Raw genomic sequence first — 24,135 nt, 5'->3', positions numbered from 1 at the left:
GAACTGCACCTAGAGACGATAGGCCCTAGCTCCTTGGTTGTGTTATCTCATCTACGGTTGTGGGTGTGATGAACACTTATGCTTTATTCATATCTATCAAGTGTTCAGTTTATATGCAATATTCGCTTCATGTTTAGGATAGGTTCAATAGATTAGATGGTAAACTCTAGTCGGTTCGCTTCCGATCCACGGATTGATAAACCTTGGGGGAGTACTCTAAGGGAAAAGCTACCACGATCCGTGCGCTTGCGGTACATAAATTAGGGCTCTAAGGAGTGTCAACAAGCTTTTCTTCATCTTGATTTGATTGGTGATCTTCTTCATGCGGTTGTATATTTCCTTGACTATTTCATCTTTGTTCATTGACAATAGACTTATCTCATCCTCCAAAGTAATGGGAACGTGGGTTCCTGATCTTCCGTCAGGTTCTAGATAACTCTCGTTGTAGGCAGAGCGAGACACACTGATCCAGCTTCAGATCCTAAGACCCAAATCCAGCAATCTTAGCACCACAACTCCTCTGGTTATCAACCGTGTCACAACCCAGTTGACCTCGCCAAGAAGGCTAATCCCTACAAGTGCAACGAAGAACACAAGCAATAACTCAAAAGAACGCAGCTCAACTGAAGTGACTCTGCACATGAATGATTAATCTCACAAGTTGGGGTCTCACAAACCAACTCGGCGGCGAAACTGTTCTTGACAGAATAATCTAAGCAAAACCCAAAGTCTAATGATGGCGTCAGCGGCAGCTAATAAAGGGTTTAGGTCGTGCAAGACCCCCCTGGTCGCACCCCTAATGAGCTCAACTCGATACATGGCCCAAAGACCGAAAAATGGTGATGCAACACCGAGACAGATTCTGGTCGTCGTCTTGTTTCGATGATTCCTGTTGATACAGAAGGACTTTAGGGGTGGGACCAGATCCATTGGAAATGTCTTCGTCTTAGCTTTCCGTGAAAATGTAGAACGTCCAAAACCGAGCCCGTATGCGACCTGGGCGACTGTTTTAATGTTGACTGCTCCTGAATTACGAGTAGGACTCAGTCGAATTCGATTGGGCCTCCAACTTGGGTTGGATGCCCTTGCTGGCCTCCTAAGGAGGTGACCAAGGTGGAGGACGTCCAAAGACTTTCTTGACGCTGTCTTCATGGAGTGTGCTCCAACTTGGGCCAGGATACCAATTGTGAATAACAAGCCCGTGACGATGACATAGCAACTTTGATGGACTTGCACTTTGAGAAATATTTGCACCTAGAAGCAAATAATGATATGTACATGTGGAACCAAGTGAATTGTGCCAAAAATCACTATGGAAAAGTAGGAGCAAGCTCACCTTATAAGCAATGGTCGTATCCGAAGGTGTCATGTCTCCATCACAAAGTCTTGATTCTTGACTCACAAACTTTTTTTGATCCTTGATGATTTACTTGGAGTGTATACCAAACATCCTTGGCGGTAGGAGCATCCTCAATCTTGTCAAATTCTTCCACACTTACGGAAGTGTGAAGGATGTTCAATGCTTGAAAATTGTGTTGCAACACATATGATTGAACTGGTGTTGGAGTTTCATCTTTATCCGGAATCTCAAAACCCACTTTCACAACTTTCCAAAGATCCTTGTGAATTGTGTTCAAGTAACCAAACATCTTTGTTTTTCGTTGATTGTAGCCTGTCCCATCAAAATAAGGGGACTTTCCCATGTGAATTGATGCACCATGGTCACTTGGAAGTTGAAGTTGAAAGCGTGATTGTCTTCTCTTGTAATCGGTGTCGGAGCCATCACTTGACTCAATCACAATCTTGGAGTTGTGTTTCTTCTTCCGAGAGGAATGGCGAGTACAAACTTCCCGTAGAGCTCACAAAACTTGCTAAGCACTCACGAGCATGCCTAGCCGTCTAGGAGCACAAGGCTCCAAAAGTAACAAACTTGAATCCACCAGCTTGATGAAGACTTAGTGCTCAAGAGTAGGAATGAAAACTCACTAGCACGAATTTTCTCTCTTGCAACACTCTCACTTGAATCTCTCAAGGAAATCACTCAAGAGTGGACGTGAGGGAGTGAGAGAGCTCTTTCAAAGCTTGCAAAGGTGTTTAGGCTGAAATGAGCAAGAGAGAGTGTAACTGAACGGATATGCGGGTATATATACTCCTCACATAGAAAACTAGCTGTTGGCAAAAGGGTACCCGAAGACTCCGGGTAAATGTCCGGATAAAACCTGCAGATCAAAGTGCCTCTTGATAATACGGGGTTCCTATACTCAAATATAAAATAAAAGTCTAGTCTTCAAGTAAATTTCAACCACCGCTTTTCATTTCCTTTTTCAGGGAATGTGCTTCAACTTTTGTTTCACTTATTCAGCCTTAACACCTGCACACAAGCCAGATACATGGGATTAAACATACATGTGTTTTGTCACCCAAACACCAAAACTACTAAGGGGCCTAGATATCTTTCAACAATTCTCAAAATTATTTTATTTAACGGAACCAGAATATCCCATATATATCCACGCCGGCATTGTCTTATATTATTGTATATCATACTGATTGAATAATTAATATACTATAATTAATTAATGTACCTATGCTAAATCAACTAATACCACAAGCATGCATGCATTTGTTCCATTTGTTCTCTAATTGATAAAAGCTCAAATCCATCATCTCCAGCATATTAATTTCATTATTTACCAGCCAAGGAAAAAGTCCATTCTACTACCCTCACCTATTTACTTTGTCTGCATAACCCCCGTGAGCAAAATTTAGGCTCAATTTACATCTCCGAATTATTTCACTTGATTCAATCTATCCCTAATTAGATTTCTTTTCTCTATTTCTTGGCGTATAAGTTGAGCTTTAATTTCAGATTTTGTCGGATGACATATAGACATTAGAAAAAAAATATTAGATTTTTTTCATGATTACTTTTCGTACAGTCTTGTATATCTAAGATCAATTTCATATAAATATTCCTAACCTATGAAAATAACCATGAAAAATTCTTAGTATAATTTTTTAGCATAACGTATCATGTTTATTTTGTATCTGTTCACAACTTTTGAAGTCAAAATTCAACTCATACACAGGGAAGTAAAAAAGAGGAATCTAATTAGCGGGTAGATTGGGCCAAATGAAATTGTTTAGGGGAGTAAAGTGAACCAAATTTTCATTCTGGACAAAGTGGATAGGTGAGGGGAGTAAAATAAACTTTTTCCAGGTAATAATACTCTACAATTAATGTCCGATCGATAGATCTATGTACCTTCTAGCTAGTGGTTTTGCTAGCTAATGCGCAACACTTGTAGGGGTAGAGTATACGTACGTGCGTTCGTAGAGATGAGTGTGCATGTATTGCAAGTGTCTGAGTTGTACTGTGTAATTGCAAAGAAAAAAAAAGAATAATGCACGAGAACAACGTAACAGAACTCAAAACATAGAAACCAAGAGGGTGTTGGTTGTTGGCTTGTTTTGTTTGCTTGCTTGCTATAAAAAGAGAGAAAGAAATTGACGCTCCTATTTATTCATTACAGTGCTATATGGAGTATATGCGTGCATGCAGCAGGGAAGTCGTTGATGGTCCGTCCCTACAAACTATCTAGCTAGTCGACCGCCCGCCTCCCCCTCTCTCCTACCTTAATTTGCCACAGAACAGACTTGAGGAGGAGGAGGATGGGACGGGGCAATTGCTCATCGTCTCCAGCGGCGGCGCCAGGCTGAAGCACCGCACCAACAAGAGACGCCGCCATTGCTCATCCTTGCCGTCACCCGCTTCGTCTTCCTCTTCCCGCAGCGGCAGCACCACCACACAGCAAGAGGAGGAAGACGAGGAGGCGGACGTGGCCAAGGGCCTCATCCTCCTCGCCCAGGGCCCGCCGTGGTCGTGGAGCCACAGCCACCAATAATAATGCCCAGGAGCACGAGCCGCCGCAGCAGGCACGCCGGCGTGCCTGCGGCGTACGAGTGCAAGACGTGCAACAAGTGCTTCCCCTCCTTCCAGGCCCTCGGCGGCCACCGCACCAGCCACAGCAACGACAGGAAGAAGCAGCCGCGGCGGCCGGAGCAGGAGGCCGCCGCTGCCGCCGCTGTCACCACGACGCTTAGCCTGCGCACAGCAGCACCGGGGAGGCCCCCTTCCTCCCAAAAATTTTTGAGACTTTTAGTTTATTTTAGTAGTCCTCTTATTACAAGCAACTCATGTATCCGAGTTCATTCATGGATCTTGCAGGACTATCCAGAGAGGACCACGTGCAATCATGTCTATTGCTTTTCTTATATTTTACATCGTTTGACTGCGATTGCTGGATAATGCGTCGCGACGCTCTCTTTTTATTGTATTCGCTAGCTGTTGCTACCTCACTGGCTGCGAAACTCGCTGGGCACTGTCGCCTGGATATAGGAAGAAGAGCACAAGGCTCCTAAGGGGCTTCAACTAGTCACTTTGTCGATTCTTTTCTAAAATTTAACCTTGCAAGTTCATAGATTTGTAGTTTTTGGTGATAACTTGATTTTTATGCTAATTGCTACCCTCAAAAGCTTAGGTAGCTAGATTTATATTATTTGATGACTCATGCATACTTATCTAATATCATCGCCAAGCTTTCTTTCCATTGCGCTCTAGAGCACCATGACATGTGGCACTTAAAGCTTGCCTCCGGTGTGACATGTTGACTCTTTGAGCTTGAGCCTTCACAAATTGACCCCCTTAATTTTATCTCACGCTCCGCCACTGGTAATATAGGCAGCGGCTGCTGCTGCAGGAGAGGAGCGCAGGACACGTCAACCTGGAGCTTGACCTCAACCTGCTGCCGGCTCCGTTGACGGAGCAGGAGGTGACATCCCCGGCAAAGCGCACGCATGCACCACCACTTGAATTGATTAGCTAGCTATATAGCTTCATCATCATACATATCATCATCACATTTCATCACTCTGTTCGCTTGACTGGTTTGTCAACCAACAATATTTTTTTCTCCTACCAAATCAGCACCCGCCACCAGCCACAACCAAACAAATATAACAACCAAACAAATATAATATGGCGGCGGCGGCGGCTTCTTCACACACACTCCATTGTAATCTTTGGGATTTCTTTTATTTTCATTTGTGTTTGTCCTATTATTACTTATTCATGTACTACTACGCCTTACAGCCATATATGCAGGCATCAATCAATCAGTCAGTACGTACTGCCTTCTAGCTGCAGACTCTAATGATCTGAATTGATCCTTTCAATTGCTATAGTAGTAGTCGTCGTCGTAGTTAGTAACACTACACCGATTGATTCTATTCCTAGCCATTTTTGACATGATAAGATGGAGCAAAGTGATTTCTTGGTCCATCACATGTAAACAGGCATGATGAACTAAAAATTCACAAGGATACATACATAATACATACGTACATCAGTGAAGTGTCTCGATCAAATACACGCGACCGTATTGCTGGGCAATATATTTAATTACTACTAGTTACCGGCCGTATTAGCAGAATGTCATCGCAGCGTGCATTCTACCCCACGCACTTGCTAGTTTGGGCTCGCGGGCAGCAGCGGCATATGCATATGCGTACACACTCTCTCAGGCTCTCCCCTCGTCCACAGGTTCGGCAGCTCTCCTCTCTTCCACCCGAGCGCGATCAACGTTCCTGCACCAACAAGACACACACATTTGCATCATGCAATGCAATGGTCCCTGCTTGGTCATTCATAATCTCCATATATAGATATGCATCCACTGCATAGTCTCAAGCCATCTTCATTATTACCTAGTGTGAAGGGCACAATGTACAGAAGGGCAGGTTGGCCATGCCCATCCATCAGGTTCAGCGCAACATATGTGATTAGAAGTCCTGACCACGTGGCCACAGAAGAAATAGCCAGTTAGTCCACTAAAAAAGGGAAATCATGGTTCAATCTTCTGCCCGCTGCATGGACACAAACTTACCGGAACCGTAGGCCACCATTGACCACAAAAAGTAACCAGACTGAAGGCTCTTCTTTGCAACAAAATCGTATCTGAACAACAAACAATTCAAACAAAATTCACCGCTTGAACTCAAAGAAAAGACACATGTGCTTTGCAGGCTAGACTTACCTTAGGGCGAAAGCAACTACCAGCCCAGGAAGAAGGATATCACCAAAGCCAATGATGCTGTATCCACCCCAAGGATCAAACATTCGTGGAATTTTTAGCAACATGGGCACACCATCCTCATCAGTCTTATCACCACGTGCAACCTATCAGAAGATTCCGGCATGTACAACCACAAAGTCAGGACACTATCACTGCTAAACATTATAACACCCTTTCACAATACTTACCACAATCATCACACTCTCATGAAACCACCTCTTGGAGACGAACACCCAGAAGATGTCATACAGGAAGGCACAACTGAGAAGAACTGAACCCACCTGATCATGGTCAGAAGGTAAACAAAATTGATTCCTCAACAGTTACCAACAAAACCCTTGGCAAAGGTCAACAGCAAGCAGAAAGTAAGAAAATCAAGAGCTATTTGATTACCTTGAGGTTGGGTACTCTGACAATTTGGATGACCGTAACTATCAGTGTGATACCCTGATAAGTAGAGTTTGGAGTCAGTTGATATTACCAACTACATTTTTAAACCTTTTTTTTGGTTGGGGGGGGGGGGCATCAAATGCTACAGGCAGTGATACTCACAAGAATATCTTGCCCAATCCAAGCATACGGAAGTTGGCGGAAAACAGCCCATAGAACAGCAAATGCAATGCAAAATGGACAAACTGCCAGAGTAAGATGTGAAACAGCTCCAATGAATGGTACTTTCACAAAAGATTCTGCAGCAGGCTTGAACCATCTGAAAGGTTCCAGAATTCAGTCAATATAAGTAATTCTTGGGGGAAAGGTTTGTAGAAGAGGCTCTTGAACATAATGCTTGATGCAAACAGAATCCATTTTACCTGGACAACAGAGCAACCAAGCATGTTTGCAAACCCTGCATAAACAAAGGCTGTAGTTCAAGAAAGGAAAAGTAGCAAAGTACTAACTACAACAGTTTGTGTAGCAATCAACTGGAGAACAGCGTAGGATCAGTGAACTAAGAGCACACTATCATTTTAGGTCATTTCAAGGTACTTGTACCATGAAATAGAAAGTAAGAGCAGCTAGTACCATTAAACCTTGCAATTCGTAATTATGTTTCTGAAAGGTGAACGATAGTGAGATAGAATTGCACCTCTACACCGCCGATGCAGAAGATTACCACCAGTAGCTCCACAAACCAGTAAGACATGAGTTTGTAGAGCATTATTAAGAAGCATGACGCAACCACCACAAACATTATTGCTGATACCACATTGATATCTACCATGCCACTAGAACCTCCAGCTTCAATATTCAGTAGGCCTTCATGGCCATCCTTAACAATAACAATAAGTGCATCTGTCAGTACATCATTTTAAGCTGATGCTACATTGGCGCAAGTGTCATGGCATGGAGGTCAAAACCTTCAGGAGCTTCTCTTGTTCAATAACTGCTTCTCTAGCACTCCATGCAGACCAGTATGAAGCACCGAGGACTGTACCGACAGCCATAAGCCATAGAAATACCTCTGCAGTGTCAACTACAGGACGGTCTGGAGAGTACAGCTGCACAGAAACTAAGGAAGAGACAAGGACACATCAGTACTCAGTGAGCTACTTCAGATGGGACAAATAACCAAAATGCACGTCCACATAAAGCTGAAAGAAAGTCTAGATAACAATAGCTAACGGCCACACCCTTATGTTCTATATGGAAATTGAAATGTTGGCGACCATGCGAGCTAACAGTTTACCTGCGTTACCGCTTGTAAGAAGTGTGTGTAAAGCAGAACCTGCATCTTTTGGTAGAAGAACTGCAGGTATATGTATGTCAAGATCTGTCTCATTCTTTTCACAGACCATCTTGTACAGTTCTGCAGGGTAAATGCATGATAGAGTAAGTGAAACAAAAAATTCCTCGAGTAGTGATACACGGTGTCCATTTTAATATCTTAACGACAGTATAGAATGTGTTGTTCGCTAGGTTCATATGAAAAATATTACAAGTCATAAATAGGGAAACTACGCACCGTGGACATGGTTTATGATTACTATGGCAGAAGCACCAGCAGCTTCAGCAAACTTTGCTTTCTTTGTGAATTTGCACTTGCCCCTTTGAACTAAAAGAATATCTCCAGAAACCTAGAACAAAAATGGAGCATTTAATTTACCCACTGGGGTACACAAGTTGGGTTTGAAATACGGACAAATAATAATAAGTGTGACTTGAAGTTGCACAAGATAAAACCTTGTCTTTTGGAGGAGAGCAGCACTCCATAGGGTCCGCCAGCGTGAGTTTAGTTCGGTTTGCGTGCTTCTCCTTGGAGACAATTTTGGGACCAAAGCGAGCACCAACTCCAACAAATTCATCACCCTCCTTGCCGTTGACCCAGCTTTGCACTTTTACCTTACAAGATTAGCACGGGAGATATATGATAGTAATATAACAGGGCAGGCGGTGATCTCTACTCTAGTATCTTGTAATAGAAGTAGTACTAGCTAGGAACTAACTAGAAGCAATGCAATTTCAGTACGGGGATTCGGTTCGGGGGCTAATGGAAAGCTAAACTGAAGTGGGCAGCTTGTTACCAGGATGAAGTCGTTGTTGCATCCGGGGATCTTGGGTGCCTCGTCGTCGTGGTGGACGATGTCACCGCCGGCCGCGGGCCCCGCCAGCGCCGACACCATGAGCAGCGCCAGGACCGCCGCGGCGGCCATCTGGCACCTGAGACCTGAGCGAGCCCACCCTTCCCCTGGGACGACGGCGAGAGCTGGGAGGTGGGTGGCCGAGGGGAATCGCTCGGGTGGGAAGGGGATGGTGGGTTGTTGACTGTGCTGACTCGCTCGGGTTGGGTTTGGGTCGGGTTGCTGCGGCCCACTCGCTCGCTCCAACTTTATTCTTGTTTTTATTTATTTATTTAATTTAATTTATTCACCGGTTCGTCCTACTCCTCTTTGTTTTTCAGCCAGCATATATATTCAGTACTCGCACCATGCATCAATATAAGATCTCTTTCTTATGAGGAGAATGTGTTTACCTTTCAATTCCTCTTACTATACATCTCATCAAACGAGAACCTAGATGTTGAGTTCTTCTGATAGGTTGCATTTGTTCTGTGATAAAAAAATAGATTTCATTGACTCAGACCTGATTTAGATGTAAAATTCAAAATTCTAAAACTATAACATCGAACGTATGCAACACATGCATGAAGTATTACATCTAGACGAAATAAAAAATTAATTATAGTTTTGCTTGTATATTACGAGACGAATCTAATGAACCTAATTATGATATGATTAGACACTAAATTGCTACAGTAATTGATACAATAAACATGTTCTGATGACAGATTAATTAGTCTTAGTAAATTCATCTCGTAGTTTTACAGATGAGTTCTGTAATTAATTTTTTAATTAGCCTATGTTTAATTAAAACATTTTTTTTCAAAAAATTTACACCCAAAATTTTACTCCCTTGATCACTAACAAGCCCTTTTTTTGTTTTATTTTACGTCAGATCCTTTGGCATTCCCCTGGAGATCTAAATGTAAATTCTACTGTGAAGAAGGACCAGGACATAAAATTCCGTGGGCAATGGTGAGCACGAGCAAGTAGGATTGAAAACGGATGGAAATATTCCTTTTGTTCGTCTGTTTCCGTATTTGTGGGATCTTGTTTCTGTATTTACGGAAGTAGAAATAAGGTTTCTCCGTCCGTTTCCGAGGAATTCCGTTTTTACATTTAATTAACCTGTATTTATTCCGTTTTTCATCCCGTTTTTAATCTACATAAGATATGTCTAAAAATTGATATGTTCAAAAACATACCAATCACTAAGTATGCATGTTAACATATTAACACATGGCATACTAGTGAATATTGGACTAATAACTTCGTACGTGTATATTATTTTGTGACTTTGTTAATGTATACTCGAGAATATTTGATCGCGTTATTCTTTCCGGCTCAATGTCCGTATTGATTCGTTTCCGTACTTCCGTGTAACCCGATCCTATTTTCGTACCCGTATTTTCCGAATCCAATCACATTTCTAAAAAAAATATAGAAATAAAAATAGAAATGAGCTTTTTTTTCATCCGTTTCTGTCCGTTTTCATCCCTACGAGCAAGCATGTCAATCACGGTTGAGAATTCTGTCTGTCTCGACCAAATCCCAATCCCAATTCTGACTGACGACCCCTCCTCCTCACTCCAGGTCCTCACTCCTCCCCATCCCATCCCACCCCGTTGCAGTTGCAGACAGAGAGAGAGAGAGAGAAGTAATAAGTAAAGGGAGGGCAAGGGGATCAATCGATCGATCGGATTCCAGGCAGCTAGCTGCTGCCATGCTCTCTCGATCCAATCCGGTTCTTGCCGAATGAGTTGAGGATGACGGCGGCGGAGGGATCCACATCCACCATGGAGAACGAGCCTGACGGCGCCGCCAACTCCTTCGTGCTGCGCTCCGGCGTCCGCGCCGGTCTCAAGCGCGAATTCGCCTTCGCCATCGCCTCCCAGGCCGCCCTCTCCGCGCCCCTCGGCCGCACCCGCCGCTCGTCCCGCACCCTCACCTCATCGCCCGCTTCCGACCCCAACTTGTCCAAGCCTAAGCGCCGCCGCCCTCCAGATCCTCCCCCTCCTCCCCAAGGCCCCGTGCTCGCCTTGATGGCTGCTGAGCCCACCAGCCCTCAGCCGCCGCTTCCGACTCCACCCCCACAGCCGCAGCCCGACGCCGAAGCGGATCCCAACACCATCATCATCCCGCCCGAGTCGCCGCCTAGGCGGATCACGCGCTCCATGCTCCACCACACACCTCCCCCTCCTCCTCACAATGCCACTCCGCTCAAGCCCAAGCCTGAACCGCCGGAGGAAGAGGAGGACGACAGACCTGGTCCAGCGCTCCGCCGCTTCACTAGATCACTCTTACTCAAGGATAAGGACAGCAACGACGACGACCTCTCAGGTACCACCACCGCCAGCAATGCCTCCTCCTCGCCACCACCCAACGCCACCACAAGTATCAGCAGCAACAAGCGGAATACAAAAAAGATCCCCACCAACCTCAGGGAGCTTCTCGCCACCGGCCTGCTCGAAGGCCAGCCCGTCAAGTACATCATGAGGAAAGGCAAGGTACTTATGCTCTCCTCTCTCTTTTTACCCACCCAATGCTCAACCTTTTTGTGGTTAAATAGTTGTGTTTTTTTGGATCCACACCATTATAATTTTCAAAGTTTGGAGAAACGCCATTGCTATTCGTCTATTTCGAAACATACCATTACAATTTTTCGCTTCTCATAAAAATGCCACGGAATACGTATGAAGACAACCTGGGCCAGGTGTACACGAATACGTATATTGCATTGAAGACCCTCTCTCCTACCACTGACTCGCGGGCCCCACATGTCATCTTCTTCTTCCTCCTCTCGCTATCTTCCCATTGCTGAGCCGCATCCGCCATCGTCGATGGTGAGCAGCAGCAGCATGTGGCCAGGTGGGCGAGCAGCAGCACGTCGAGCTCCGCGTCGGCCACGTCCGCCGCCGGCCCCTTGCTCCGCGTGCGAGCTCCGCCCGCTGCCACGTCCGCCGCCGGCCCCTTGCATCTTATGCAGTTCGAGTGGGCGTGGCAGCACCCCATAGAGTCCCTCGCCATGCGCAAGGCCGCCTCCGAGTTCAAGTCGCCCGGCAGAATCAGCAACAAGGTCGCTCCGTGTCGCGAGCTCCGCCCGCTGCCTGGAGCGCGAGCTCCATGCCGGCCGCGTGCTACGCCATCCGCTCGTTCAGCCTCCCTCTCCCTCCCTGGCTTGGCCTCACGCAGATCCGGTGGTTGGCGGCGGCGCGCTCCCGGCGGCAGGCGGGAGACCTGGCGCAGGCGCATCGCGTCGACCAGCAGCAGCTCGCCGCCGCCGCCGAGCCACCCGAGCTCTGTGCCTTCGCCATTGACAGCCATGGATGGTGCTCACCAAAAGAAGAGAAGAGGAGGAAGAAGATGACATGTGGGGCCCGCGAGTCAGTGATAGGAGAGAGGGCCTTCAATGCAATATACGTATTCGTGTACACCTGCAGCTGGGCCCAGGTTGTCTCCATACGTATTCCGTGGCATTTTTGTGAGAAACGAAAAATTGCAATGGTATGTTTCGAAATAGACGAATAGTAATGGCGTTTCTCCAAACTTTGAAAATTGTAATGGTGTGGATCCAAAAAACCCTAAATAGTTTCATGGTTGCTGTAATTTGGGAAATTGGCTGCAGGACATTGTTCAATGTTGGCTTTTGCTCAAAACCACTAAAAAACATCTCTTTGCCAAGAGACACTATTCAACCATACTAATTTGCCTTAGGAAGCTATGACTCGTATAATAGTATTTTCAGCTCAATGGAGTCATGAAATCCATAATCTGGACAATTTTACCCATACCCTTCACACCATATTTTAGTAGAGGATGTCGCATGCCGGCAGACCCTCTGCCAAAGAACACACGCGTCGGGAGGGGCCTCCGCTGCCTAGGCTAGCGCGTTGCAAGGGCCTGCATGCGCCAAGCACGCGCGCTCGGAGCAATGCCGCGCGCGGTGGCCGTCCGCTCGTAAGGCCCTAGTCCGAGCTCCACACTTGCGAACCGAAGCAGCAGCGATACGGGCGAGCGGCAGTAGCCACTAGCCAGTAGGGCCGCTGCGCACCGAACCAGGCTATCGGCAGTGTTCTAAAAAACGTTTTTAAACGTCGTTTAATCTTGATTAAACGCTGAACGGTGGCCAAGCGTTGCGTTTAATCACAGTGTCGTTTAATCACAACACACGTTTAATCATGTTCAATCTACGTTTAATCACAAAAAACTCTAAACCATAGGCAAGCGTTCGCCTAGCGTCTAGCGTTTTTTAGAACCTTGGCTATCGGTAGGAGGGGCTGTGGCCAGAACCTCCGCACTCCGCGGACTGAAGTGTAGCAGAACGGGCAGGCGCCAGGAGGACCGCACTCACCAGAGCTAGCAGGAGGACCAACGCTTGCCGCCGGCAGGTGGACCGTGGCGGGAGCCTTAGTGGCCCACGGACCAAAGCGACAGCTGCGCAGCAGAACGGGCATGCAGCAAGAGGGTCTCTGCACGCTGGAGCAGGGGCAGGCAGGAGGGCCGCCACTCGCTAGAGCAGGAGGGAGCAGGCGCGATGCGGAGGCCGGCGGATTCGATGCATATGGGGTTTGACTGGCTGTAGGCAGCTGGGGTAACTTGGTCATTTCCCGTTCCTTTTCAATTAATCTGAATAAAGAATGGACTCTGGTGTCCTGCAGCAAATTGGAATGTTTGAAGAGTGACTCTTGGCAAAGAGATGTTTTTTTAGTGGTCATGAACAAAAATCAATTTTAAAGCATGTCCTGGAGCCAATTTTGACCAGGGATCTGTTTCTGGTCTTATTTCAGCGGGCAGTACTCCGGGGAGTTGTCAAGCGTGCCGGCATATTGTGCGCTTGCTCTTCGTGCAAAGGCCGAAAGGTGAGTTTCTCTCCTCTTCTCCAAAATCACCACCTTTCTATCCCAACTTTTGAGGGTTGAACCATTGTGCCTTTGAATTGCAGGTCGTTTCACCTTACTATTTCGAGGTGCATGCTGGCAGTACCAAAAAACACCCATCCGACTACATTTTCCTGGAAAATGGAAATAATCTGCACGATGTGTTGAGGGCATGTGCAAATGCTACCTTAGACATGTTGGAGTCAGCAATACGAAAGGCGATAGGCCCAGCACCTCAGAAGAGAACATTCAGATGCCAAACCTGCAAAAGTGGGTGGTTTCTCCTCTCATCCCTACCTAACTCGCCTAGCTCAGTTTTGTTAATTTCTCAAATATTGATTAATATCTAATCTTTCAGGTTCATTCAGCACACTTCGCAGTGGGAAATTTGCTTTGTTTTGCGATTCATGTCTTGAGTCCAAGGGAGCTAAGAATAGTACCAGGTAATCTTTGTAGTAGATGTGGCCATCCCATTTTTTTTATCACATCAAATGTATTTGCATGGGGTTCCAAAGCATTGGCTGTTGCCCTACTTTCATTTAGGTCACCAAAAATTGCACGTGGTTTGACTTCATCTGCCAAGGGATATAAAAGTACATCCCCAGGAGCGAAGTCTGTGAGTGCAGGAAGGCTTACAAGAAAGTAGGTATTGTCAATTGTGATAAGCATCCTTTTCCTTGAGTTATTCACACCTCATAATCCCCAATGTGCTGTTTTATGACAAAAAAATAGGGATAAGGGATTGCATAAGGTGGTTTTCATGAGTGGTGTTTTACCAGAGGGTACTGATGTCGGCTACTATGTTGGTGGAAAGGTCATTGTCTTATTTCTCGTCTCACAATTTTTTCGGCCAGTGCAAATGTTATTTTGTTTATTAACACTTGTAGTGACAACTTTCTAGAGGTTACTAGATGGATATATAAAGGAACTTGGGATCTATTGTCATTGTTGCAACACAGTGGTAAGTTGTAGCCCCTTTCATCAGACACATCTTGAAATTTAATGGCACGTAACAACTCAACTGATAATCAAGCCCAGTCTAAATCTCGAATTCATTTAATTCAATGGACAGGTTAGTCCTTCACAATTTGAAGCTCATGCTGGTCGAGCTGCTCGACGCAAACCGTGAGTATATTCATGCAGTTTATTTTTGTAATGGTACAATTCAAACTCTAATCCCTTCCACAAAAACACTTGTAGGTATCACAACATATATATGTCGAATGGTGTTTCGCTGCATGAGCTGTCAATTTCACTCTCAAAAGGTCAAAAGATGTCAAACAGACAAAGTGATGACTTGTGCAGCATTTGTTCAGATGGTGGTCAGCTTCTCCTGTGTGATACCTGTCCAAGAGCTTTTCACAGAGGTAATGACATTGTGCATACCCATAGCTTGTATGAGATGCTTCGTGTTTGCTTACTGCTCAATTAAGCTACATTTAACTCTTTCATTACGATATGCGTATGTCGAAATATATGTGCTGAAGTATAAGTGAATTGCCTACCTCTTCCCATCAGTATGGTATTAGGGCCGGAGATCTCGAGTTCGAGTCGTGGCAGACGCGATTAAATAAAGTAATTGCAGCCGACTCCTAATTTCCATGTTTGAGGCCTGAGGGAGCCTGCACGTGAGGGGGAGTGTTGAAGTATAAGTGAATTGCCCACCTCTTCCCATCAGCTTAAGCTTTTGGGTTGAATTGATTGGTGCAAGCAAGTCAATAATATGTTTTCTAGTGGAAGGCTAAATTTACTCTCTACAGATATTTTACTGATGCTTGAAATTCAGACCTTCCAAAATCTAACTAAATTATGTTGTAACACTATGCTCGATTTGTAGTCTACATGGGGATTCCTGTTGTATAATCTTTTTCTTTGAATTGCAATGCTGCATATTTTTCACTCATGTTCAACTGATTTTTACTGGCATCTTGCAGTTCTTATTTCTAACATCTGGTGAAATCAAGAATTATGTTTCATATATTCCTTTTAGTCAACCCCTTTGAACAGAGCTGCATTGGTTGATTCTCATTGTTATGCTGTATTTCCTCCCTATCCATCTATTGCAGATTGTGTTGGCTTGTTTGCTACCCCGAAGGGAACTTGGTGTTGCCGATATTGTGAGAATAGACAACAGAGGGAAAGTTGTTTGGCATTTAACAACAATGCAATAGCTGCTGGGAGGATTGAAGGAGCTGACCCCTTGGAAGAAATATTCACACGGTCGATACGCATTGCTACATCACTCGAAACTGGATTTGGCGGTTGTGCACTGTGCAAGTAAGTGTTCGTCCATAGTCATGGTCCTTGTATATTCACTCTGGCTTTGCTTTTCTTTTATGCTTTCATAAACTATATGTGCTTTTAGACTTCCCTCAAACATTTCCTAGGCCAACAGAGGAAATTTGCTTCTTACCAAGTACTGGTATTTGCTTTATATAGTGGTTCAGCTAAGGGAGATTAATATCTGAATGCTTAATATCTTTAACCCTTACCAACTCACTGATTACTTTTGCATAGATGTTAATTTTGTTATTTTTATTTATGCTTTAACTACCGTAGTTAATTCTGTATTAGCATTACTTCATAACTTCTAGTTGTTGTGCTTGTTATGGGTTTTGCACGAAGTATATTGGTTCGTGAGAGTAAAAAGAAAAAAAAAATAGAGGACTCAACCATAGGGGGGGACTCAACAACTCCCAAAGTTCAAACGCTCTAAACAGTCGGCTGCGAGAAGTACCTTTTACAAACAAAAATAATACAGATTGTTTTTGCTTAATGGCAACTTTGCCGAGTGCAATAGTATTTCTTCAGAACCATAAGTGCCATAACATCTGCTCCAGGATTTAGTATGCAGCAGTTTTGTTATTTATATATGCTTTCATTGGACTCTAATACTCGGAAGAGTCTTCCCTGGACATTGTCTGTTTGAATTATTTTGGCAGGCTCCATGATTTCAGCAAAAAGAAATTCAGTACCCGGACTGTGCTGCTTTGTGACCAAGTACGTTTACTAATCATATAGAGTTATAGACCATGGTTTACCTCTGTGAATGCTGATACTAGTGTCCTTCCATGATCTATATACAGAGTGTTATCCTGCTGTTTCTGTCTTGTGCTTTTTATAAGGCAGCAGTGGTAAATTTGTAACAGTAAGTTATTCATGTCTTTTTTGACCAGTGCGGTAGAGAATATCACGTTGGTTGCCTCAAGGAACATAACATGGCCGATCTGACGGTGATTTTTCTAACCTGAGACATCTGGAAGAGTTTGTAGCAGAAACTTAGCACCATATTAATAATTAACTAATGCAGGCATTGCCTGAGGGGGCATGGTATTGTTCCACCGACTGTGTGAGGATTAACCAGACACTGCAAGCCTTACTTAACCGTGGAGGTGAACCTGTCCATACCATGGATCTAGATGTTATTAAGAAGAAGCGAGAAGCGAAAGGTTTAGATGTGGATATTGACCTTGATGTTAGATGGAGAATTTTGAAGGATAAGAGTTCAGAAGACAGCAAATTGATGCTTTCCAAAGCAGTTGCAATTTTTCATGTGAGTTTCTGTCACTTCATACTGGATAATAATTTTTTAATGACAGGTGCCCATTGTTTGTCAACACTTGGTAGAATTTGCAATAACTTATGACCAGGATGTTGCAAATGTTTAGTGCGTTAAGAAAACAAAGTATCCTTACGCAGGGTTGTACGGAGTGCACTTTCTGATATGGAGGTGAATATAGTGGATACCTTGTTTTACATGCTCCCCATTTCATGTATAACTGTAAGAGAGGGAGAATAGGAGAGAATTATGGCTTGTATTCCTCCAAACCCTAGAAGTGTGGGATATATCGTTCCTATACATGGGCCTCTAGATCGGCCTCTATACATGGGCTCAATATACACCAACACCCCCCCTAGTCTGAACTACCGGCGCAGCGGTGTTCAAGACTGGACAACAAGAAAGCTAACACCCCCCGCAGTCTGAACTACCGACGCAGCGGTGTTCAAGACTGGACAAGAAGAAAGTACAAAGGGCAAATACCCCCCGTAGCCACAACTAGCTACCTGCTACGTTGAGGCTGGAGCGAAACTCCGAGAAAGTCGAGGAGGGTAGTCCCTTGGTGAAGATGTCAGCAAACTGGGAGGTGGTCGGGACATGGAGTACCCGAACATCGTCGTTTGCGACCCTGTCGTGCACGAAGTGCAAGTCAATCTTCACGTGCTTCGTCTGCTGATGCTGGACGGGGTTGGTGGAGAGATACACGGCGCTGACGTTGTCGTAGTAGACGAGCGTGCTCTTGGCGAGCGGGCTGTGGAGCTCCGCCAAGAGCTGTCGTAGCCAGGACGACTCCGCCACGCCGTTAGCGACAGCGCGGTACTCCGCCTCGGCACTGGAGCGGGAGACAACCGGCTGCCGCTTGGATGACCAGGAGACCAGGTTGCCGCCCAGGAAGACGGCGTAGTCGGAAGTGGAGCGACGAGTGTCCGGACAACCAGCCCAGTCAGCGTCGGTATTGACAACCAGCTCAGCAGAGGACGAGCGGTGAAGCACCAAGCCTAGGTCCACAGTGCCACGGACGTACCGGAGGAGACGCTTCAGCGCAGCAAGGTGTGACTCCCGGGGATCATGCATATGGAGACAGACCTGCTGAACCGCGTAGGTGAGGTCCGGCCTGGTGAAGGTGAGGTACTGCAAAGCGCCGGTCAGACTCCAGTAGGCAGTAGGATCAGCCACCGGATCACCTAGATCAGCAGACAGTTTTGCCTGAGTGTCGACAGGAGTGGAGCAGGGCTTGCAATCAGTCATCCCAGTCCGCTCCAGAATATCAAGTGCGTATTGCCGCTGGTGAAGGAGAAGACCAGACGGGCGGGGCTCAAAAGTGACGCCCAAGAAGTGGTGGAGCTGATCCAGATCCTTCATAGCAAACTCCTGCTGCAGAGAGATGACACTGAAGCAATCGCTGAGTGGAGGCGGTGAGCACAATGTCATCGACATAGAGCAGCAGATAGGCAGTCTCATCTCCACGGCTGTAGATGAAGAGAGACGTGTCAGACTTGGCCTCGGTGAACCCCAATGTCAGCAAGAACGTGACGAACCGAGAATACCAAGCTCGAGGAGCTTGCTTCAGACCATAGAGAGACTTGTTGAGCCGGCAGACCATATCCGGACGACTCGAGTCCACAAATCCCGCTAGCTGAGAGCAGTAGACAGTCTCTGACAGAGTGCCGTGAAGAAACGCATTCTTCACGTCCTGCTGGTGCACAGGCCAAGAGCGCGAGAGCGCAAGCGAGAGGACCGTGCGCACCGTAGCGGGCTTCACGACTGGACTGAAGGTCTCATCATAGTCCACACCAGGCCGCTGAGTGAACCCCCGGAGAACCCAGCGAGTCTTGTACCGCTCCAGTGTGCCATCAGCGCGACGCTTATGCGTCCAGATCCACTTGCCAGTCACCACATTGCAACTAGACGGACGCAGCACGAGGTCCCATGTCTGGTTGGCAAGAAGAGCCGCGTACTCCTCTTCCATCGCGCGACGCCAGTGAGGATCCGCCAAGGCGTCGCGAACAGAGGAGGGTACCGGAGAAACCCGTGGCTCTCCCTCGGTGGCGGAGAGTCGCGGCCTGAGACACCATCTGCCGAGTCACCATGGGATGGATATGCCGAGGATCCCGATGGATGACTGGCGGGTGGTACACCTCTGGCTCGGCACGAGAGGGACCTGGAGGAGGTGGCGGCGACGGCTCCGGTGTAGGCGTCGCAGGAGCCTCCGGAGCAGGAGGCGGCGCCGAACGACGCCGGTACACCTGCACCGGCTGAGCGTACCGCGCAGGTGTATGGGAAGGCACCGGGGCCGCGCGTGGCGCAGCAGGAGACACCGGGTCCGATCGCGGCACGACCGCGGGCACCGGGGCCGCGCTCGGCGCAGCAGGGATCACCGAAAGCGGTGCCGGTGTGCCGGGAAAACCTGTAGGGAAAGGACAAACAGGTAACGGTGGCTGAACTACCGGGTCAGTCGGAAACAGAGACTCCAGCTCGGGGTCAGGAGAAGGAGTGGAGGAGGTGGAGTAGGGGAAATCCGACTCGTCAAAGACGACGTGTCGGGAGATCAGGACACGGCGAGAGCTGAGGTCAAAACATCGGTACCCCTTGTGGTTAGGGGAGTAATCGTGGAACACACAACGAGTCGAGCGGGGCGCCAGCTTGTGAGGAGCAGTGGCGGAGGTGTTAGGGTAACACGCACACCCGAAGACCCGAAGGTGGTCGTAGCGAGGAGGGGTACCGAAAAGAACGTGGTGGGGAGTGGGAGCAGGAGAAGTAGTGGACGGAAGACGGTTGAGTAAGTAAGTGGCGGTGTGGAGGCTCTCAGCCCAGAAGCGCGGGGGCAGAGAGGCCTGGATCAGAAGGGTGCGCATGACGTCGTTCGTCGTGCGAATCATCCGCTCAGCCTTGCCATTCTGAGGAGAGGTATACGGACAATACATACGCAGCTGAACACCCCGAGAGAGGAAGAAAGAACGGGAGGTGGAGTTGTCGAACTCCCGCCCGTTGTCACACTGGACGGCCTTAACGGTAAGGCCGAACTGAGTGGACACCCAGGCAAAGAAGTAGAGGGTGGGGAAGGTCTCAGACTTGGCGCGCAAAGGAAACGTCCAAGAGTAGTGCAAGAAATCATCGACCACCACCAGATAGTATTTATAACCAGAAAGGCTAAGAACAGGAGAGGTCCACAGGTCACAGTGAACAAGATCAAATGCATGCGTCGCATGCGAAGAAGAAGAAAAAAAAAGTGAGCCGAACATGACGACCGAGCTGGCATGCATGGCAGAGGGGCTCAGCAGGAGCCCTAGTACCAGGAACATCGGTACTACGACTGAGCTGAGCCAGAACGTCGCGGCCAGGGTGACCAAGACGGCGGTGCCAGGTGGTGGAAGACGGCGTCGCGGCAAAAGCGGCAGACCATGACGGCCAGGGCGAAGAAGGCGAGAGTGGTGCAGCGGAAGAAGGAAGACGAAGGGTGTAAAGGGGCCCCGTGCTGTCACACCGGAGTAGCGGACGCCGGGAGGCCGAATCCTTTACAGTTAGGCCAGAAGGATTAAACTCGATGGAACAAGAATTGTCAGCTGTAAACTGACGAATGGAAAGAAGGTTATGAACCATCTGAGGAGCAACAAGGACATTGGGAAGACGAAAGAAGCCAGGAGCAGAACCCCACGGCGGTGACAGAAAGTCAAGACCCGTCACCAACCATGATGGAAGAAGGACAAAAGGGGTGTGAGAGTCGGACAGAAGAGAGGATACCGGCATGTGGAGTGGTGTGGAAGGAGGCACCCGAGTCGGCGATCCACTCGGTGCTGACCGGCGGCGTCCGCCCCATGGCGCTGAAGTACTGCGCGAACAGGGGAGCAGCAGCAGCGAGCATGGCCGCCGGCTGGGGCTAAGGAAGAGCCCCCCCCGACCCTGAAACGGCCACATCGGGATGCGCCCTAGCCATGGGTTGCTGAAGGATGGCCAGGGCGTACCTCCAGGACCAGGACCAGGAGTGGGAGCCGGAGTCGGGGTCGGAGTGCCCCGACGGCCTCCACCAGTACCACCAGAGGTAGCACCGCCAGCACCACCACCATGTCCGCCCCGACGACGACGCCCGCGGCCTCCTCCACTCCCGGTCTGGCCGGTGAGAGGAGCTCAGGAGCACCAAGGAGGGGGTCGGTCCGGGATCCAGATCCAGAGGGCGGAGCTTGGTGGGTCTTGGCGGCGAGGAGGGCCGCGGCGAGAGCAGCATCGGCCGTAGCAGCGCCGACGGCGATCGGCTGCCCGCTGAAGGCGGTGGCGGCGAATGGTCCGTCCGCGGGGGGCATCCCGAACGCAGGCCACGCGGCAGCGAGGGAGGCAGCGGTCCGCGCGGGGTCCCTGGGCGCGACGGCGAGGGAGGCGGCAGCGGCGGTGGCATCACCGCTCGTGCCCCCTGCGCCCGCAACCCCTGCAGCAGCAGCGGTCGGCAGCGGGCCGGGAGGAGGAAGTGGTGGCCCGCCCGCGCCGGGCCCCGCGGCTGCAGCCAGCGCGGCGGCGTAGGGCGGCGCAGCCAGCTAGCCAGCGGTAGCAGCGGCGGCGGCAGGCGAATCCGGCAGGGAAGGGGCGGCGGCTGGTCCGGGCGCGGCGGCGGCGGCCCCCTGAGGCCACGGCCGTGCCGTGCCGAGCGCAGGAACGACGGCAGGCCACGGCTGCACCACGCCGGGAGCAGAGCCGCACCAAGCCGGGGCAGGGGCGGGAGGACCCGCGCCCCCGGCGGCCAGGGCTAGGCGGGCGGAGCAGAGCCCCAGTGGCCCGCGCCTGCTACGCCAGAGGCCCTGCCAGATCTTGCAGCAGGGGAGGGAGGAGGGAGGGAGGAGAGTGCAGGGGCGGGAGGACCCGCGCCCAGGGCGGCGGCGGCTTGGAGCCCCGCCAGATCTTGCAGCAGGGGAGGGAGGAGGGAGGGAGGAGAGGGTAGGGAAGGAGAGGTCCGGCGGCGCCGGCGGCCGGCCGGCCATGGAGGCGGCGGCGGCGGCCATGAGCTAGGCTGATACCTTGTAAGAGAGGGAGAATAGGCGAGAATAATGGCTTGTATTCCTCCAAACCCTAGAAAGGTGGGATATATCGTTCCTATACATGGGCTCAATATACACCAACAATAACATTGGAAACCTGAAGTTTAAGCTATAAATCAACAAGAAAAAATCGACAGAATAAAAGCATCTTCACTTCACTAACATTATTCAAGTTCAGGCTCGACTTACAGTAGGGAAAATGATTGCAGATTCTGCTTAGCATACATAAAGAAATATTTGTTTATTTACAAAACTTGGGATGCACCCTTTGATCGATACAGTATACTATTTCCATTTCTGCAGGAAACATTTGATCCCATTATTCAGACAACAACTGGACGGGACCTCATTCCAGCCATGGTTTATGGGTACGGTCTAGTAACTACCTCGTTTACTTGTATCACACGCAAATCAAAATTATGGAAATAATATATGCTTATTTCCAGGAGGAGCGCAAGGGATCAGGATTACACAGGAATGTATTGTGCTGTGTTGACTGTGCGGTAAATTTTTTTCTTAGATTGTTTCTGGCAGAAAATGAAACGATATTGTCAATCAATTGTCTCTAGTTAGGCTACTCTAATTAATTTTGTTGATGCAGCAACACTGTAGTTTCTGCCGGTCTTTTCCGCATCATGGGTAGTGAAATTGCTGAGCTGCCGTTGGTTGCTACAAGTCGGGATAGCCAAGGCTTGGTAAGTTTGTAAAGCATCGTATGGTATTATAATTCAAGTTTTAGTTGGAACATAAAGTATGAGTATTTTGAGCGTATGGAGTCTGAAATAAACCAGCTCCATAGATCATGTATTTGATGCAAGCCTGCAATGCATAGTTGCACCAATGCCCCCTGTGGATAAAGGACAGCAAGAATGGTCTAACTGCAGTAGGTGTGTTAGCCTTTGAAAGATGGTTTTGATGATACAGGATGTTTTAGATCTTCGGAACAAGTTTTAGTAGTTGGATTATTAATTTGAGTGTAAATGCAGAATTGGGGCTTTCCTTGTTACAAATTATTTGTCATTGTTGAGACAAGACCTGATGTATTCTAGCATTGATCTTTCTTTTCTTCTGTGAACTGAGCAGGGGTATTTCCAAGCACTTTTTGCCTGCATTGAACGACTTTTGGCATCTTTGGAGGTGAAACATTTTGTGCTACCAGCTGCAGAGGAAGCGGAGTCTATCTGGACAGAGCGGTTTGGGTTCACAAAGATAAGCCAGGATGAGGTTTGCATATGTTCCTATGTCTAACTTGCAAGCATCTGTGAGACTGAAGGATTAGCTTGTGGTTGTACTTATGTAAATTTTATTGTGTTCTGCAGCTGCGTGAATACCTCAAGGGTGGGCGAACAACTGTGTTTCAGGGGACATCAAACCTGCACAAGCTGGTCCCCCTCCCAGAACAGGAATGCTAGTTCTGCTAAGAAACGCATCTCTTTGCGTGCATGCTTCTGGGATTGATAGGAAGGGAACCCTGAACCCTTTTTATGTGAAAAGTTTATGAGCATGGTGATGATCTGTTGTCAAGGCAAAGACAGAGATTGTGTAAGGTACCTATCAGGGACGAGCGGCACCTATCAGGGACGAGCAGCAAAGGCAAAGCCAGAGCTGAGTGAATTTCAGACAACTTATTGGGTGGCAAAGTTATGCGTATTGGTGGGTCGTTCTGCTAGTGTTGAGGTGGTGTTTGTTTGAAATGGCAACTGTGGAGGTGACTGTTGTATCCGCTGATGCTTTTGAGTTGTGATAGGAGTTAGCTGTGTGATAGTAGCTGTTAGGAGTGGGGTGGATTGGGAGGTCTCAAATTCAACGTACAGCAGGAACATGTGATTCCTCTTTGTTTGTCTGCCTCTCTTGTTATAGATCGTCTTTGTGGATGCCATACAGTGCAGTCAGTCCGTGTCCAAGAATGTAAAGTGTATTTGTTTCATTATGATATAAAGTTTAGGGTTTATCTGAATTTCATTATGATATTTTGTTTCATTA

At 47.8% G+C, this 24,135-nt stretch overlaps 2 protein-coding genes across 2 annotated transcripts; one reads left to right on the top strand and one right to left on the bottom strand.

Moving 5' to 3' along the window:
• Positions 1-5,316: 5,316 nt before the first annotated feature.
• Positions 5,317-8,945, bottom strand: LOC120668959 (signal peptide peptidase-like 5). Its single transcript, XM_039948787.1, has 14 exons — positions 8,657-8,945; positions 8,316-8,474; positions 8,098-8,209; positions 7,822-7,941; positions 7,493-7,644; positions 7,222-7,404; positions 6,947-6,981; positions 6,687-6,843; positions 6,528-6,581; positions 6,323-6,415; positions 6,096-6,238; positions 5,946-6,016; positions 5,767-5,850; positions 5,317-5,646 (listed from the first exon to the last, which is right to left on the bottom strand). The coding sequence occupies exons 1-14, from the start codon at positions 8,783-8,785 to the stop codon at positions 5,528-5,530; spliced, it is 1,611 nt and encodes a 536-aa protein (XP_039804721.1). The 5' UTR covers positions 8,786-8,945; the 3' UTR covers positions 5,317-5,527.
• Positions 8,946-10,239: 1,294 nt separating this feature from the next.
• On the top strand, positions 10,240-24,135 carry LOC120668958. The gene is made up of 18 exons (XM_039948786.1): positions 10,240-11,199; positions 13,480-13,551; positions 13,635-13,839; positions 13,928-14,012; positions 14,113-14,211; positions 14,302-14,383; positions 14,471-14,530; positions 14,642-14,694; positions 14,770-14,936; positions 15,636-15,846; positions 16,512-16,569; positions 16,746-16,802; positions 16,880-17,122; positions 22,456-22,520; positions 22,599-22,655; positions 22,754-22,847; positions 23,236-23,376; positions 23,472-24,135. Exons 1-18 carry the CDS (start codon positions 10,459-10,461, stop codon positions 23,562-23,564), a joined length of 2,583 nt encoding a protein of 860 aa, XP_039804720.1. The 5' UTR covers positions 10,240-10,458; the 3' UTR covers positions 23,565-24,135.

This window comes from Panicum virgatum, chromosome 4N, assembly GCF_016808335.1.
Source record: "Panicum virgatum strain AP13 chromosome 4N, P.virgatum_v5, whole genome shotgun sequence".
Lineage (NCBI taxonomy): Eukaryota > Viridiplantae > Streptophyta > Magnoliopsida > Poales > Poaceae > Panicum > Panicum virgatum.
This window is presented reverse-complemented; position numbering and strand designations above follow the sequence as displayed.

What these genes read in the sequence shown, in the direction of transcription:
- LOC120668958 (XM_039948786.1), top strand. Translation starts at nt 10,459, where the DNA reads ATGACGGCGGCGGAGGGATCCACATCCACCATGGAGAACGAGCCTGAC. An exon ending in CAGATGCCAAACCTGCAAAA is followed by an intron (nt 13,840 to 13,927) that starts GTGGGTGGTTTC and finishes CTAATCTTTCAG; the next exon opens with GTTCATTCAGCACACTTCGC. An exon ending in CTGTGCTGCTTTGTGACCAA is followed by an intron (nt 16,570 to 16,745) that starts GTACGTTTACTA and finishes TTTTTTGACCAG; the next exon opens with TGCGGTAGAGAATATCACGT.
- LOC120668959 (XM_039948787.1), bottom strand. Translation starts at nt 8,785, where the DNA reads ATGGCCGCCGCGGCGGTCCTGGCGCTGCTCATGGTGTCGGCGCTGGCG. An exon ending in GCTCTCCTCCAAAAGACAAG is followed by an intron (nt 8,210 to 8,315) that starts GTTTTATCTTGT and finishes TTTTTGTTCTAG; the next exon opens with GTTTCTGGAGATATTCTTTT. An exon ending in TTGGTTGCTCTGTTGTCCAG is followed by an intron (nt 6,844 to 6,946) that starts GTAAAATGGATT and finishes GGAACCTTTCAG; the next exon opens with ATGGTTCAAGCCTGCTGCAG.